The 19026-nt window shown below is 39.3% G+C and overlaps 1 protein-coding gene across 2 annotated transcripts in view; it reads left to right on the top strand.

Annotated features, from left to right (window-relative positions):
- CUNH1orf21 (chromosome unknown C1orf21 homolog) overlaps window positions 1–19026 on the top strand; it is a 121653-nt gene that overhangs the window by 54072 nt on the left and 48555 nt on the right. For both annotated transcript variants that reach the window (XM_062606318.1, XM_062606317.1), the window contains one exon: window positions 18848–18942. In XM_062606318.1, the coding sequence (XP_062462302.1) occupies window positions 18848–18942 (95 nt within the window). The remainder of the gene's footprint in view (window positions 1–18847; window positions 18943–19026) is intronic.

Here is a 19026-nt window from a genome sequence, read left to right as displayed (position 1 = left end):
GGCTAACTGAAAGCCAAACACAAAAATTTCCGTAAGATGAAAACTGTAGAAGGTACGTTGCATTTTGCTATAATACATATTTTAAAAATTGAGTTAGCAGGCCTATCAAAGATGTTCTAGAGAAGATTGAATATAACATGATTATTATGTCTTGTTGGTCTCTAATGACTTTAAAATCCCTCTAATAAGGATAGTGATAATGCATCTTCATTTATTCATCATTCCACTTCAAAGCTGATTTCCAGGGCAATACGTAAGAACTATAATAATGTAAATACCAGTGAAGAACAAAATGCCATGATAGACCCTTGAGCGTTGTTGATTTCAGCATATGTTTTAATAATGTAACATCTCTTGTAGATTAATTTTATATGTGCCTTTTTAAAAAATCATGGGATATTCATTTGTGGAGGACATTATAGGCATAATTTTTTGTGTAAGAAAATAACTGGTAATGTGATTTGTTGTGGGGGGGGAAAAAAAAACCTATTTTAGAATCTGTTTATTAATCCGAGAGGCTAATTCAGATGTTTATATGGAGCTCTTGGGTGCTTTGCAAAAGTAAAAGTAAACATGGCAGGTAAGAATCTTCTGGCAAACTGTGAATATCTGTGCTGCAGTTGCCAAATAGGATTTCCGGTAATAACAGCAGCTCAAGTTTCTAAACCAGTCTAAATAAAGCTGAATGCAAAGCACAATAGTTTATAAACCAGTTTATCTCAGAGCAGCTGGGAGAATACTAGAAAATGAAATCTTTAGCATTGAGGTATCATAATGAGATTGAAAAACTGGTTGATGCACATGGTATCTTGACTGCTTCAGAAGCTGTGGTGTAGTCATCTTCACAACTTCCCTAGTTTGTATTACAGACCCACCCTTGTTCTAGAGATGGGCAGCATGGAGATGATGTGTGAGGGACCTGATACCAGATCACTTGCAGATCTGCATGCCCTTTGCTCTGCTCTGCTCTTCCTCACTTGTTTGGGTTTTTTTTAAACAGTTTTCTCCTGTGTTGATTCTTTTTCCCAAATATTTTGAAAATGCCATAGTTCAAAATCCAAGCAGGAAAGTTGGGAGTATTTAACTATGGCAAGTTTTTACCCATCATGTATGATGGCAGTCAGTCTGATGTGTTGGGAAAGCAGCAGTCAGTCTTACCAGCCGGGCTCCTTTTTCCCACCAGATTGAAGCGTTCAGCTTGGCTACCCAAAACAAACACACCGCTATGTAGCAACCATAACTGAAGTGGAAGAAAGTAGCTTTACTTGGTTTCTTGTTCACCAATACCAGCATTTAAAACCCAAAATCTTTTTTCAGCTTGTTAGGATTTTACCTCATATTGGTATTTTCTTTCTTCCTAAATGTTTTGTGGTTTTGTCTCACTTCTGCTAATCCCTGCCTTGTGACATTCAATTATTTCCTGCCTTGTGTCTGCCATGTCTCATCCATGTGGGGTATCTCAGTCCACTGCCCAAGACAGCAGAGCTCTGTGCCATGTGCATTTGAAGTAAGTGCCGAAAGATGCTAAAGTAACTGAAACTTTTAAAACATGCTCACTATACACAGGAAGAGAAGAGCAAGGGGAATTTCAGACTATGATTTACAATTCCTAAATTTGCATTGTGATCTCCAAAAATACTGTGTCCAAATCTTTGTAGAGATTAGTTTGTTTTGAAGATTCTCCTTAATAGGCAGGCCTAGAAGTATGATCTTATTCAAAACTTCAGTCTCATGTTGTTGCTCAGGACACTTCAAAATATCTGTGACTCTTCAGATGTCTCTAATTAATATGAGAGAACTAGTTCCTGTCCATGAAGTTCTGTGGGTCATCTTCTGGCCATTTGAAGTTCTGAAGTTGGGAAGTTTTAGATAAAATTTGAAGTGAACAAAATATATTAGAAGTGTTTACAGTGAATAACACCATCTTGTTATCTCTCCTTTTCCCTCAGCTGTCAGAAAAAATGCTAAAATTGAGAAGGACAAATTCTTTCTTCTGAAAAATAGCCTGCCCATCCTCACTGAACTGAAACTATCTGGAAAGCCGTAGCTTAAGGAATGTAACTTCTGTCATACTGACCATGAATGCATGCTGAAAGTCTTGCTGCACCAGGCAGCACACAAACACACAACTCGCTTTGCCTGGCAGCATTTATTATATTGACTGTGTTGGTCAGCTGGTTAACACTCAAATGGTAATTGCTTCAGTTAATTTGGCTGTCCTGACATGCTTCTGCAATGTCAGAGCTTATTTGTTTTAGGGACAGTAGTGATTATGCATTAAGGGGACCAGCACCATGCAGTGTCATAATACCATACTGGCTATTTCAAGACAATAACCTTTTTAAAACACATTTTCAAACATGAACAGATACTTTTTGTACAACCACAAGCACTCATTCCATGCAGTGCTTAATCCATGGAAGTAAGTGGCACGTAGGCCCCCACCATCTGAAAACCTTCAGAGGAGATTTTTATTGCTTAAATTCAGGTTCTGGCTGAGCTTCTGAAAGTGTAGGTTTCATGTTGGTCATTATTTCAGCAACTCATGTTATAAAGTAGATCTTGCTTCGATGATTGAAAGATAAAAGCAGATGAGTGCATTGCAGTATAGGGCTGAAGTGCAAAAGCATCTTCCAGAATTATACTGGACTGTGGTTTTCCTCACTTTTTTTATTTACTTTTTTTTTTCTTTTTTTAGTTTAACAACATCTTGGGTTTTATCTACTCTTTTCAAACACATTTTGGTGATAGCCTGCTTCATATCTAAGTAAACAGGGGTCACTCCTTAAAGTGTTTCAGGAAGTGAGAGACAATAGCACCAAAAACCACTTTGGTGTTATGTTCATGTGGGAAATGTAATAAAATTCTATTTGTTATCTAGGTTTATGATGTATTTGTGTAACTCTGGGAACACCCTTGGTAAGTCAATAATTTACTATTTTATTCCCATAAGGAAGCAATAGGGCTTGAAAAAAAATAAAACTCCACCTTCAGGTTTTGTCTAGTCATGTATTCATGATCAGTGTATGCAAAGAAAGTGGTTTCCACATGAAATAAAACTCTGTATTTTCACTTCTTTGTGAACAGAAGAGGCTCATCATTATAGCTCTCTTGGAAAAGGTACTGCTTTTGCTGTATAAGGAAGAAGCTGTTCTGGACTATGGGTTTACTCAGAGTAATAGCAAAACAAGCTCTTCATCTCCCTCCAGCAAGTAAATATATGTAGATGTATACAAATAATAAAAAGAGTCATCTGTAGAAGGTGTAACATCTCTCTTGGAGCAGTAGCAGGGTTGCCCTATGAGGGAGGAAAAGCTTGAAGCTGAGGGTGGTGTGCCAGGGCTAGCTGCTGGTGGTAGGGTTTGTCAGCAGTACCAAGCACAGCAGTGAACCAGGTCCAGGTGAGCAGTGAGGAGCAGCAGGAGGCTGAAGACAGGGCTAGGGACATGCTAGAGTTTTCCTGAGGGCTTTGTTAGGAGATAAGATACCTGCAACATGGGGTTGTGGTTATTCCAGAAGATGGGACCTGAGGCAGTACTAGAGACAGGCTGATCTAGTCTGGCAAGGACTGAAGGCCCAAGCTTCCGTGGAGACATGCTCCTAGATTCATGAGCAGAAAATGCAGGCAGGGGTTTCATGAGGTTGGCCATGGCCTCTTAGTGCACTCAGGGCCCTGACAGCATCTATTTGTTAATTGTGAGTTTTATGTAACGGTTGTGATTCAACTATCTCTCCCTTCTACTCCTTCCCATCTTATTTTTACTTGAAAGCAGCAAGATGCTGGTCTGGTGGTCCTTAGGAATGACATCCAAATGAACTGAAAGGTTCCTCTAGACTCCAAGAAGATACCTTGCCGCTTTCAGCTAGATTGTTTTTCAGCATCTAGTTTCACTGATCCAGCAGTGAAGAAAACTAGGTCAGAACTGATGGTAGAGTAGCTCTTTAAATACTCAGGTGTTGCCAAATTACTTAGTTGTAAATTGTTTCAGGGCAGTAGAGCAACAGTGGTTGAAGATGGTCCTCAGTGTATATTTGGAGTTCTGTCTTCTATTATTTCAGTTCTTTCCCTCAAAAAAAAAAATCAGAAAGACCCCAGATGGGGTTACTTTCCCAAATAGATAGTAGATCTTTGCCATATAAATGTTGCTGAGGTTTTCCTGCTTGGACTTAAAGCAGAGCAGGTACCTATAAATTAGCTAGATAGCCTTCAGACCCTACAGTTATCTTCTCCTGGTGGTTAATCTTCTTGCAATTTTTACAACCCCTTGTCATGGTATTAGATGAAGGAATTATTCTGCAAAGTCATTCTACTTAGTGTAAGAGCACTGTATTTATATAGACCTTCTCTAGTACAGCCACTGTTTGTTATCTGCTTTGCAGTGACACCTGGGTTTCCAGACTGGTGTCTGCTGGGTTTGTCATGATATGGATGGAGTCAGACTCAGCACCTTTAGTGGGGATTTATAGCATAAAGATAGAAAGTGAACCAAGGTGGAGAAGCAGTTGTAATCCCCTGTTGGGAGGTGGAGGGGGGAGAAATTAATCACAGGCATGTTGTAACTTCCCTGCTTCTTAATTTCACCTTTTGCAATTTGCCTGTTTGTGTCGGAGATGTATCAGAGGATGCAGGACAGTTGATATGTGGACAGGGTTAACACAGTTTTTTTTCTTGGAAATGACCCTTCCCACAATCTGTTTAGCTTGATGAAGAATATAGTCAAAATGGAATACAAATAAGGTGCATGGGGTATGCATTCACAATTGCATTAGTGTACTATAAATAGGGGCATACATCCGCCTTTGGTGTTTGCTAGAAAGAAGCCAGGATGTGTCTTCTGGCAGCCTTTATGCTGAAGGAAATCCATTTATTTTTAAGACAAGTTTGTTTTTTGTTTCTTGGTCATTTGTTGTTGGGTTTTTTTTTTTACTTGATCTTTTGAAGACGGAATCCTTTGTATTCATCGCCTACCTGTAGTTACAGGCAAGGAAGAATCATGGTAAAAATGCCACATACTTTCAATTACTGCTGTGTTCCTTTTGTCATTTTCTAAATGTCGTATTACTTGGACACAAAGTTGAAAAATTAAACCCAGAGGTGGAAATTTGGCCAGGGAAACTTCAGTCTGGGGGAAAATTCTGTGATTCCCCAGGTAAGCCTTGTGAAGCTGCATGGATGCATATTCATTTCAGCAACACAAGGCTGTAATTTTATAGTAGGATTATATACTGTTAGAAATATCTATTAAATACAAGAAAAATATCTATTAAATACAAGAAAAGATAACCTGACCAATAAGTGTTTGTGCCCTCCCATACACAGCCAGAGATACCTTTACAGTTTAGTTGCTATGAAACTTTGATTTCTAAAAGCTGCCGAAATGCTCTGTTGTCTTATGTGCTTGGACTACAGCCAAACATTCATTTGCTAATATATAAGGCATTTTTCCATTAGGTATTTCTCCAAAACACTGTGCCTTCATGGGTATTTTAAATAAATCCTATAACTAAGTGGTCTTAGGTTGTCCCTGGTCTGAGGCCCAGGACTGACTGTGCTCTCTCTGTCTTAATATTGCTGCCTCATGGAGTTATAAATAACAAAGCCTTTCTTCTGCTGGGTGGGTGTAATCATGCCTTAGCATGTGCCTTTTTTTCTTATCTCAAGGAGGAGGGTCTCTGGCAAAAAGGATCAGGTTTAGGGTGCTCTTAAATCGTGTATTTCTCTTGTAATGGGAGCCCTGCAAGAAGCTGTTCAGGCAACAGGGATACAGAGCGCTTAATGTTCTGCCTTACTGGGAAGTAGCATGAGATTCCCTTTGTTTCAGGATTTATGGTTTCAGGAATTTTCTCTTTGGTCTATTCAAAGAGGAAAAAAGGGGTGTGTGTGGTGTTTTTGTTTGGTTTTCTTGTTGGTTTGTTTGTTGGGATTTTTTTGTTTCTTTTTTTTTTTAGGAAGTCTCCTAAATTGAATTAATGGCTGTTTTTATTAAAATTATATACATTTTATCCCATCAAGTCATGATGTGGTGTATTGAATTTTTAACTAGGAACTGGGTGCATCTTGAGATATTTTTAGGCTGAAAGTACTTGTCTGATATATGTCCTCTGAGCACACATTTATTATTTTGATTTTTTTTTTTTTAGCTGATATTAAAAACTGCCTTTTCTCACACACTGATATATTGCTTTCTTTTAAACAGCGTTGCCCAGAGAGAAGGGGAAGAGGTATGGAGAATCACTAGCCTTTTGAAATTTCTTTTCCACCCAGTCATCTTTACACTTCTAGCATATCTTAAATGTGTGTGTTTATGTGTTATTTGCACAGAGTGGCTTTAATGTGGTTGTAAGACAGCAGGCAATGAATGTGGATGAGTACTTCCAGTCTCATAAGCATGTTATGTTTGAGATGACAGTAGGGACAAGGGAGGAGAATGTTAACAGTATAAGACAATGTGGAAGGGCATTGACTATATGCTACAGAGAACTGGCAGTTCATTTGTAGCTTGGTGTATATGGGGGAATGGAGCTGTTAAACCAGACATTTCCTATTGACTGGACAGGGCTGTGGGCCAGGCGGTGTCTTGCTGCCTGACTTTGCTCTGGTTTGGGGAATTTCTTAGGGTGTTCGCATTGTTACCATTGACTGCCTGAACTATATGCCTCCCTCTATCAGCACCATGTGGGTGGTAGGTGTTGCTTTAGATAAAGCTTTTGTAACACGGATGCTACTGAGGGAAGTAAGCATCCTTCAGAGGTAAAAAATTAACTCTAAATATTGTAACCAGTAAAATAGAAATCTCTGGATGGCCTGTAGGTAGTGTGATTAACTTTTGTATCTTTTGCACTGGAAATTTGTGCTGTATTTTATTAATGAAGTTTTCATTAGTCCCTGCTTCCCTTTTGATTTACAGAGTACTAGCAATGAGGAGACATTTGTGCTCATCATGAATCTTCAGTATGTTGCTGGTCCTGGATTATTATTCTGTCCCTTTCATAATGGAATTAGTAAAAATGAAAGAGCTGTTGATTTACAAATACTCTTTGAGGGGCATGAGCACTGAAAATTTGATAGACTGATGTTAATAGAAGAAAACTACTATTCCAGAAAGGATGTTAAAATCCATCTCAAGTCATATGTTTCAGGGCAACAGTCTCATTTAATGGTTGGTTGGCTGACTGAGAATGGCATAACTTGTTAAGTAAAGAGGAATCAGCTGTTTTGTCAACAAGGAAACCGAAGACACCTTGTCATATATTTGCAACAGTATATATGGAATTTTGGGGTGTGGAGCGGTAATGCCTTCCCACACACACACACCCCAAGAGGTTTTTGGTCTCTGAAGCAATTGGTTGATATATTAATGGGGCTGTAAGGAGCAGGACCTCCATTGTTGTACAAAGGATGCTCATAGTATTTTTCAGTTAAGCTTTTTTCTGGACTCTGACTAGACCCTGACAGGTTCTGGGCTAAAATAAATATTTTGCAGTGGAGAAGGTAGATGGATGCCGGCTCAGGGAGAGTCAGCAGAGACCCGGTGTTTTATTAATGATGTTGAAAAACTGAAAAGAATGAAATGTTTAGTATTTGGTGGTTTGTTTTTTGGTGGTTTTTTGTTTTTTGTTTTTTTTTTTCCTTTCTAAGTGAGAATTTAAAAGCAGAGCAGTAAAGTGAAATAGCCTATTTGACCTGGCTTCACTGTGCTGTCTAGACTGGCTGAAGTGACATCTTTCAGATTTGTGTGAAGACAGTTCCCAGAATGTGCCGTGGAGAGGCAAGAGGATGTCACCCACCCCTCCTACACATCTGAGAAGGTCTTACCATCACTGCTTACAAGCTTGATAGGTTTTTGCTACCTAATTGGATTGCATTAGAAGTTTAAGTTCTTCTTGTGTTGTAGTTTATGTTATATTTGCCAGTTTGCTCCCCAGCTATTCCTCTTCTTACATCTCTCCCTTCCACAACAGAGAGGTTTATGGCAGTGAAGCCAGTTCTTCAATACAGTTTCTGAGCGTGAAAAAGAGTTTTCTTCAGGGCAGGGTCACACAATTTTGTTTAAAAGTAAGTTTGTGGTATTTAAATGTAGTAAGTGATTGGAAATGCTGAACTTCCAGCTTCTTCAAGGTACAGGGAGTGCTGTGTGGGGCCAGCCCTGTGCTGCTCCCCTGTCATGGTATGGGGATGCTGAGGCAGGGTGGTGCAACCTTGATCCAAAAACCTACCTCATGGCTTCATATGAACAGCACTATTTTCAAGGCACAGACCCTTTGTTTTCCTCCTGTCTGTTCCTTTAATTAATCTCTCTGCTGTTTGTTTCCTCTCCTGCTTTCATTTCTCAATTTGATCTTTTTAGTGGGCTAGATAATTGCATTTACTGAGTATCCTTCCTGCCAAGCACCATGGCTGTAATCTCCTTCACCTGACAAATGGTTTTCTTTGAACAACTTGTATCTGGCTCAAAGTTATGTTTTAATTAAATGAAAGAAAAAAAAAAGGTGAGGAAAAGTGCATCTATATGTGTGTGTGTGTGTGTATATATGTGTGAGTTACATAGTTGTAGCAAGCAAAAATCTGTGTAGTGGAAAGATAGTTATGAGTGCACACCACCAGCACTATTTTTTTGGCTTCTTAATTACAGACTAGTACATAAGTCTTTAACTGTACAATCTTGTGCCTTTTTTCAGTACCAGCTTATATAAGGAGTTTCCTCAGATCTTAAATATGAACGGGTCTCTAAAAGATCTGGAGGTTGTATCATTAAAGGTGATACAAGCATGACAGAAATTGCTTGTTTAGTTTAGGATATTGAGGTTGTATTTTTAAGTCTTTTTCCGATGTAATGAAATGGCCTCTGAGATTGTAGTACAGTTTCCTATGCTTGAGCCAGTCACTGGTGGCATGTACCTGCCAGAGGCATTCACTGGTGGAACTGGCTGGAGGGTCCTGACCTTGTCAGGGATCTGTAATGGAGCAGAGCAGCAGCAGAGTGTCGTCTTCCTTCATGGGGTCCAAGTCTTTTAAAAATTTCTGCTCCTTCCCCTACAACACACACACAAACCCATGAGCCTCCTTGTCTTCAGGAATTGTTTTTCAAGTGGTTTTGGGTATTCAGTGGCTTCCACTTGTTTGTGAATCTTTCCATGCTTCTCTTCACATAAAGAGATTTAACTCTAAGGAACGTGGAGGAAGTCTGAGCTAGAACAGGAAAAGCTTTAGGTTGTACCCTGCCCTCCCACCCCGATCTCTAGACCATGGAAGGATGACCTGTGTGCAGGGAAGCCAGTTGTGCAAACCATGCTTAGTTGTCACTTTTTTTTCCACCTGGTGTTATTAGACACATTGCATATGAAGCAAAAATCTTTACAGAAAAATTACTTCCCACAAAACAACGGTGTTGGTTGCACACCTACATGTGTGTATGCTTACATTTTTTTTCCCCTGCCAAAGTGCTCCTCTGACCTACCTACTGCTGAGGTAGACCTAGCAGATACACTGTAGTGGGCCTGTGCTTCTGGTGCAAGGCTAGTTAACATGATCCTTTATGCATAATATGATAGAAAATTTTATGTACAACTACAGTTCTCACATTCCGTAGGCTATTTGACAGTCTAAATGCAGAGTAGCCTTTGGAGCTTTTTGGCTAAGAAGAAAACAAGTTGTAGAAGGAAACAAGTAATGGTGACCTTGATTCAGCTGAACATCTGTGCATACTGGTGGTGTCTCTCCAAGTCATGTGCAAAATCCAAAAATGAAACCTATAAAAATGAGGAAACAGCACCTTTTCCCACAGGCAGAATCAGGCTGTGCCTTTCCTGGGAGAGAACAGAGGTAGCCAAAGGATTGAGAGGCTTCTGACAGCATTAATGAAGAGCAAGTTAGTATAGCAATATGAGTTTTTGTGCTTCTACAGCAGCAAAGATCGAGATGATGTCCATTAACATTAATGGAGCTGCACTCCTGTCAAACCTGTTGGCATCAGGGGAACACTGTTGAAATCTGTCATCATTTGGGCCTGGGAAGGGGTAGTCTGATAAAGTAGAAGGGAATTTGCTAGATTTTTTCAAGTAGGCATCACCCTTGGAGTTCATGTTTTATAAACTACTAGATGTGACATGGGGCTATAGTAGGAACTGCTTGGTAGCTTAGAAAAGAGCTACCCTTATCTTGCCTAGCTTCAGAGCAAGTGTCACAGAATCCTAAGGGTTGGAAGGGAACTCAAAAGATCATCTAGTCCAACCCTCCTGCAAGAGCAGGGTAACCTAGAGTACATCACACAGGAACTTATCCAGGCGGGCTTTGAATATCTCCAATGTAGGAGACTCCAGAACCCCCCTGGGCAACCTGTTCCAGTGCTCTGTCACTCTCACAGTAAAGAAATTTTTCCTGATGTTCACATGGAACCTCCTGTGCTTCAGTTTACACCCATTGTCCCTTGTCCTATCACTGGACATCACTGAAAAAAAGTGTCCTTCCAATACTGCAGAAGTCTTCCATGTAGGGTCTGTTTTCTATTATACTGAATGTCTCAGCCTGCTTTTTTCCTCCAGAAAAACAACCCTAGCAGTAACAGCTGTTGTGTGCAGAAGCAGTAGTTAGCATTCTTTGGGCACGTGTTGGGATTGTGTAGGAAGAAAAATACTTGAGGGTGGTCTTTCCAGATGTGCTGTGTTCTGTGTGGTGTATTCAGTTTCTTAAACAGCTTTTCTTTCAGATGATTTGTATTTTGTTAGCAAAATTGGTGTGGTGTTTGTGCACCTGTTCTCTCTTTAATATCCACTGTCTCATCTTCAAGTAGTGGCTCTATTTTAAATTGGATTAAGGTAAGATAACTTCATTTGGGAAATCTGAAGGAGCATTTTCAGATAGTCTTTTTAGAAAAAAAATGGGTTGGCTTATTTCCTAAGCTGTTCTGTTCATTTGGTTCATGTTGGTAAAAACAACATGATCACTGGGATCTAGAATTGCCTGTGAGTTGATAGCTTTGAGGGTTGGTAACAGAGGAAGACAATGGGCTGCTCACTCAGTGCTGGTTGACCTCTGATGAAGTTTCACTTTCAACCCGCATCCAGGTGGATGGAAATCCACCCCCACAACTGCGGATCTCGGCAATTAAGACAATCAAAACAAGGATGTAGAATCAAAAGAACTATGTAGACGCTGTTTTCTTTGCGTACTTGAAGCTAGAGCTAAGAAGGTAACTTGGATATCCTCTATTATCAAGTATTTTGTTCAAGAAACATTTGGTTACAGGATTTTGGCAACTTCTTTAACTGTTGACTTTTTTTTAAAATCTTTGACACAGCTTCTGCTGTCATCCAGGCAGTTGATATCCGCATACGGTAACAGAGCTGGAACAATCCTAGTGGCTTATCTCATCCATCTTGTGCTCCAAAACAGGGTGGACTTGAACCTACGGCACTCAGGGCTGACCACTCTGATGATGGTACTGCAGTCACCCAAGCAATTTAATTCTACTTCTTGACTGTCCCTGGGGTTAATGATTTTTATTTTTATTTTTCCCTGATGCCTAGCCTGGCTTTTTCCAGAGTTAAGCTCATCACTGCTCATGTCCTACCAGTGTAGCTGTGAAGCTCAGTGGCATTGCAGTTGATGTTTGGTATGTTTTGTGTTTAGCACCAAAGTGGCTTACCTGCTGTTATATGTTTTTGTTAAATTGCATAAAAATATCTTATGATTTTTAACAAATATTTTTAGAAAGAGCAATTCAGCCCTTTACCTAAATATAGTTTGTTGTCTCTCAAACACTTGAAAGCTAAGAGCATATGAATCTTTGATCTGTGGCATTCCTCATGATCACAGCAGTAGGAGTGCTTTCTGCACCTGGCAGGAATAAGTATGTTACAGAGAAATTTGTTAGACCAAAGTTCATATTTTATAGGATAGACGTGTTTTATTACAAAAGAAGGATAAATCTTTGCATGTCCTTTGATAGAAGGGCAAGAAATACTAAATTAAAACATGAAGGACAGGAAAATGAAGGTGTGGTTAGAAACTTCTTTGCGGTGTTACTAAAGTACTGCTTATCTGCTGCCTGATACTTGATACATCACTAAAAATAGAGGAGACTCACCCATCATCCCTGTTGATGACAGCAGAGCCAAATTGGTTTGTCCTTAGATATCTGAAATAGGAATGCAACGTAAATCAGCATAGTTTTTTAAGACTTTAACAAAAGCTTTTTCCAAACGTCACTAGTGAGTGCAGATATAGATTTGATGGATTTATGCTTTTCTTTTGCTGTTGTGCTGGGGTTTTAGTTTTTTGTTTTTTTTTTCCTGTTTGTTTTTTGTGTTTTGGTGTTTTTTGGGGGGGTGGTGGTTTGTTCAGGGGTTTGTTTGCTTCCTTGTTTTCTCCTTTTTTATTATCTAGGACAGAAATAGTCATTACTGATGTTGCTGTGCTAATGGCACGTTTAGAGATGTCTGGAAGTGCTGAAGAAATTTTTCTCATAGGAACAGCCACAGTTCCCCCTCTCCCCCAGTAATTGTTTCAATATTATAAGTTGATATACTAATTTATCACTGAAATAATTATTAATAAGTGCTGTTTTGCTTTGTCACATTGTCATGGCAACTGGGTGACATGTTTGAATAGAATCATCTGTTTTCAGATGGAGATCTTCATTCATAAGATTTGCCTACTGAGAATTTTTGTTGCATATTCAACTTAAAAATTCTGTCTCCCTTGGCCTTCCAAAGAGCTTCATTCTAGGGGTGTTACTGCTTTCTGGTTTATATCCTTTGGTGGGCGTTATGCTCAATAATATTTCTGTCTTTTATTTGCATTTTTTTATGTTGGTTTTATGTTGATTCAGTTGGGCTGCTTTTCTTCAACTTGGTATTTGCTGTAGCAGTCCTGTAAACCCATTCCTCACCCGTTTAAGTTGTTGGAAACTTTGTCTTTTTATGTAATATACCACATAATGGAAGACAGTACTTGATTTTTACTTTTACGCATGAAAGGAGCATAGTAATAGTGTCCTAAAATTTTTATCATGTTCCCTACTCAATTTTTAGTTTTGCAGAGGAAAGAGGCATAAAGATATTTCATTTATGGTTTTGATGTAAAACTATATTTAGGAAAAAGGAAAAGGGTATTGCTCTTCAGCAAGATAGAGCAAGGTAAATATGCATAGAACTTTGTATAATTTCCTTTATCCTGAACTTCTTACAATTTTAAAGGTCTTGTTGACTGTCAGACTTAATTAGGTTTTACTTGATCTTATTCAGCATTTCAGGATTTCTCTTGAATTTGTTTCTGATCACTCAGACCAAAGTATCTCAAAATGCTGTATTTACTTCAGTAGAAATAAGAAGGTAAAAATCAAAAGGTGATTCCTCAATTCCAGGTGCACTCTTACCTTATCAAGTAAGGTAACTCTTAAAACCTGTTAACTCTTATCAAGGTAAGAGTTAACAGGTTTTTGCAAATGTTTAAAGGTGTTACTTTTAGGGGAGGTATCAAAGGCCCATTCCTCCAACCTGTCTTTTAAGTTTCATATTCACTTAAAGCTGTTAATGCCCATTCTTCTCATGACATAATTAAAGGTCTGTCTGTTTCTTAAACATCTGTTCTTTTGCATTTGCAGCACTTCCATTCTGACAGTAACTTTAGAACAAGAACAATTTCATAAATAGCTCAGAATCTGTGGTTTCTGAACACCTTATCTGTAGAAGATAAAAGTTATCGTCACCTAGTCAAAAAGTTCATATATAGTTGTCCTACCAATAATACGGGAGTGCAATGATAATAGTGCAAGACCTGTCTTCTGCAAATAATCATTTGAATTTAATTGCTATATTTAGTATATTTGAAATAATCAATGTTATTTTCTCAGTGAATAATGTGTTATGCGTCAGACTCACTTCTTCCCTGTTACACCAACTAGCCATATCTTCCCTAGCTAAGCTGCTCTCTATCCCCTTCTCCTTTGCATCCTTTGTCCTTTTCGTTGTCTGCTCATAGCAGTAAACAGTCTTGGCTGGGGGAACATGCTAAATATTGACTGGTCCCATTGCTTTCATAAGTTGTTCTGCATTTCTCATGTCAGGTCTCTACTTAACAGACTTTTGAGTGGGCCATAAAAATGAAGCGATTTTACAAGTTAGGTTGATCTGGGGAGGGAAGGTAGAGGGGGATGAAAAAGGGAGAGTTTGACATGAACATCAAGGGTAAAATTTGTGTTACTGAGTACCGTAAATGCTAGAGGGAGACCTGGTAGCAAAATTCAGTGTTTCTCTACATATAGCAGCAAGGTTGCAGTTATATCAACATTTTAACTGTGATTCAGGTAGTTACTCATATTTAAGCAGCCTACTTCACTGGCTAGTGAAATTAGTTGGTGGTGGGTTTTTTCCTCAGTGTGTTGTCTGGCTCAAAAGGTGGATGCTTCCAGGTATGCCTTGTCATACCTGGCAAGCTGTAGGGCTTGTAGTCAGCTGAAGACTCCTCCTTTTTCTTTCTGTGGCTGTATAATTACTTGGCTGTTTTTTTCCCCTTTGAAAGTGGAATCTTATTTGTTTATACCTGCCTCCAGCAAGTGACTACTCAATATGAACAAATGTTGCCAATATATTATATTTGTACTCCTAGTTTCAAGGAAAATATTTTGCCTGTGATAGGAAATTACTGGAGCTTATGAGTAATAATATCACTTCAAACTTAACATCACTGATCCATTCCCTTCATCTTTTCATGTATCTGATAAAACAGCAGTTCATGGCTCAGTCCTCTCTTCTCCCAGTAACCAGATTATCTTAATCGCTTGTTTTCCACAGGCCGGCACTGTGTGTGCCTTGTTGGCTGATACTGGTACATGCACCTCTTGCTCAAAACACAGGAGTTTAATGTTGTTGCTAGCTGCTTGGCACTCCTGTCTGCTAATCATTTATGTAGGCACTGAAGCCTGAGTTGGCCAGTCAGCCTGCTTCTTCCTTAAAGTGCCTCATCCCCAAGAAGCAGTCTCTTGGCTTTTAAGGTCAGAGCTTAAGATTGTGAAATTTGCATTGCTTTTTGAGATACAGGTAGATATTTCTCTTGCTCAAACACCTACCATATAGTAGAGCCATGACATTAATATTAATTTGTGAGACACTTTCCATTAAAAGACTAACTCCACTAACATCTAAAGAAACAGGTGTCTTCTACATGTTCCTCCTGATTTTCTTTTTAAATTTATATTCTCCTAAGGGACCAGTTCTGTCAGCTGAATGTTCACTGGGTCCATGGGGCCTGATGGGACTCCTCCCAGAGTTCTGAAGCAGCTAGCACATGTTACAGCAGAACCCCTTACAATCATCTACCAAAGGTCTTGGAAGTCTGGGGATGTCCAGGCTGACTGGAAGTTAGCCAGTGTTACTCTAATTCACAAAAAGAGCATGAGGGAAGATCCAGGGAACTACAGACTTCTTAGTCTAACCTCAGCACCTGGAAAAATTAGGGAGAAGATTCTACTGGGTGCCACTGAAAGGCATTTAAAGAGTAACGGAATCATCAGGCACAGTCAACATGGTTTCACAGATACTCTGCCCTTCACAGCTTCCTTCTGCACAAGTTATACAGCTGTTGAGTGGGTTCATAGCACACTGGATGAAGAACTGGCTGAAAGGCAGAGCTCAAAGGGTTGTAGTGTATGGGACTACATCTGGCTGGTAACTGGTCACCCTGTAGTGTTCCTCAGGGCTCAATCCTAGGGCAAGTGCTGTTCAGTATATTTATCAGCTATCTGGATGCAGGAGTTGAAAGCATGATTAGCAAGTTTGCTGATGATACCAAAGTGGGAGGAGCAGTTGCCTTTCGTGAAGGACAGGAGGCCTTGCAGAGGTGTCTAAGATAGATTGCAGCATTTGGCTATGATTAATGGGATGAAATTTAACAAGTCAAATGCCAAATTCTGCACCTAGGGTATAGTGATGCTGTCACAAGTACAAAACTGGGAGAACAGTCCTGCAGAAAGGGATCTGGGGCTGCTCAATAGGAGTCAGCCCAGGCAGCCCAGGGATCAAACTGGTGCATTAGACACAGCATGACAAGCTGGGCTGGAAGGCATATCCTATGAGGACCAGCTAAAGACTTGGGGTTCGTTTAGTTTGGAGAAAAGGGGGCTGAAAAGGGTGACCTAATTGCTCCCTATAGCTTCCTGAGGAGGGAAAGTGGAGGCTGAGATGCTGACATCTTTTCACCGAGATGTAGTGATAGGACACATGGGCATGGTTCAAATATGTGCCAGAGGAGGTTTAGACTGGACATTAGGAGGCATTTGTTTGCTGAGAGGGTGGTCAAACTCTGGAACAGGATTCCTAGAGAGGTGATCAATGCCTCAGAACTGTTAGTGTTTAAGAGGCGTTTGGATTATGCCCTTAATAACATGCTTTAGCTTGGTCACCCCGAACTGGTCAGGTAGTTGGACTAAGTGATCATTGTAAGTCCCTTTCAACTGACCTGTTCTGTTCTGTTGTACTCACCTGGTAAAAGCAGCATAAATCCGTAAGTAGTAATAGTGCAGTAATCACAAGAGTGTTGTCACAATGGTGGTGATGAATATTGGGAAGCCAGGTACAAGCAAGTCCTCAGCTCAGACACCCAAACAGCAGCACTTGGCTGAACTCTCATAAGATCAATTCCAGAAAAAAATACAGAATTAAGTTCCCAACATAAACCCTCCTTCCTGTCTTGCCTCCATCCTGTCAATCTGTCTCAAACTTTCATCTATGAATCTGATTATACTGAGTATTAGTTACGGGCTCATCATGTTCCACTTGCTACAAGAGACTATGTCTTCCAAGGAAGCATCCCTTACGTACAGTCGACAGAGGATGGCCTGCTTCCTAGGCATGCACTTGGTGTTCAGTCACAGCTGATCTCTTGGATTAAGCAGGAGACACATTTCAGAGCTTATTTTTGCCAATGAACATCAGGGCATCCATACCTTACTTGTTTTTCACAAGCCTGGGTTGAACGTGCCTCTTGCTTTTAGTTAATGTGGACTAGCTGCAGGTTGTGCAAGCTTCCTTTCTGTTATTTTTTCTTTCTCATCTGTTTTTCTGTTCAAATCCCTACATGCCACCATGGGAGTTTTATGCTTTTTCTGCATGTGGGTTTTATTCCTAATCACAACAGAGATCACTGAAGCAGTGAGAAAAACGTAAGTTAGATAATTGCACTCAATCAAGTACTTCTAATTCCCAGGCTTTATTGTGTTCAGCCTTTTTGGTTTTATGAATTGTCACCTCTAGACTAGCTCAATTACATTTAAAAAAGGAAAAAAAAAAAGTGTTGCTCACATTTACTGATCTAATAATATTGTCTTAAATTCTTCCATCTGTTTGAGACTCTGCATCTGAGATGCTCCTATTTCATAAACTCACAGTTTTATTTAGATTCTGTAATAAAAAAGGCATATAGAAACAGACTAGGCCAAATGCAAAACCATACTGTATTTTTTTTAAAAAAAGATTGTTTTCAAAGATAGGCTTATTTAAGCTGTATACTCTGTGGTTAACGGGTTCCTGAAAATAGGCTTCCTTCTAAATAGTTTTGATGTTTTTTTTTTTTTTTTTTTTTTTTTTAAACAATACAGTAACCCAGAAAAATCCATTTGTGTTCTGATTTTTTCCTTAGCAAGTGAGATAAAATTGCATGAAAACCCAAAGAAGAAGAATAAACTTTGTGCAGTTTCTTTTAATTTGCTGAGGTTTTGTCTTTTATTCCCAGTGTACTGTGTCTCATTTCATTTTGTATTAACATTTTCCACTTCTGTGGTGTGAAGTTTCTTTTCTGTTTTATATATCCTGGCTGGAGGACTGTGGGCACAAAACTCTGGGTGCTTTTCTGATAGACTTAATGTGCTATAAAGATAACCAGAGCAAAAAGTAGCTGGGAAAAGGTAGTGTTGATATTGCAAGCACTGGATTCTCAGGCTGGAGAAAAGAATCACTTCTACTGAAATCCCATCTTGTCCTACCAAAGAAAAAATTCCTTTAGTGAGGCTGTTTACAGTGGGATAGCACATGTACATTAGATAATATTTTCATGCTGACACTGGAGCTGGGAATTTATTGTTTGAAGAGCTGATAAATAATTAAGGACAAACCAGGAATCTTTATTTTCTTACAAGTTATTTTCATGCTGGATTTCTGTCTGGGTACCATGTGCAAGAAAAATGGTCAGAGGAGGGAGGAGTGGGGGGAGGAAGATGGTCAATATAAGGTCTTCAGAAATTGTTGTAAGACTTTGCAGTGTGTACCTTTTCTTTAGCTCAGTTCAAACAGTGCAGGGAAAACAAATAAGTACAGTGGGTTTAGGTGAGGGTTCCCCCTCTCCCAGCTTTAACTTAATGGCATCCATCAGCATTGCATTTCAAAGGAGTTTTTTTCAATGCAAGGAACATCCATGAGTAGACTTCTCCCTGTAGTAACTACTGTACATCGCTTGTTTGCCTACTGAAAATAAAAATCCAGGGATGATGCAAGAGCAAGAACTTGTTTGTATTGAATGTATTATACAGAAAAATAGGGATCTGGGGGAGAGTACATACTGAACATCCCCTGTTTGTGGTGCTGTGGCTATAACAGACCAGATAGCTACACAACAATTTCTGGAAACCAGAGCTAGAAATTCTTACTGAAGCTTCAGTCAGGAAGAATTTCCTTGTTATCAGTCACATTTAAAGCTTTGAAACTATATACATGTGATTTTAGTTGCTTTGGTTAACTAGGGCCTTTCTAGTCAGCTGTTTTGGTTTTAGTTTGGTTTTTATCCCAGCTGCTGAACTACACTGGTTCAAATTTTTTTTTCTTTTTTTTTTTTCCTTTTTTTTTCCTTGGTGCTCAGATGAGTATAGGATCAAACCAGTGGAAGAGGTCAAATACATGAAAAATGGGGGAGAAGATGATCAGAAAATAGCAGCCAGGAACCAAGAAAACTTGGTAAGGATCGAACTTATCACTTATCTAATGAAATAACATGGCTCTGCTTTTGTAATGAAATATGCAACGTGCAGCACATTCAAA

Source organism: Pezoporus occidentalis, unplaced genomic scaffold (genome assembly GCF_034315485.1).
Source record: "Pezoporus occidentalis ecotype Australia unplaced genomic scaffold, CSIRO_AGI_Poc_V1 ctg95, whole genome shotgun sequence".
NCBI lineage: Eukaryota > Metazoa > Chordata > Aves > Psittaciformes > Psittacidae > Pezoporus > Pezoporus occidentalis.
This window is presented reverse-complemented; position numbering and strand designations above follow the sequence as displayed.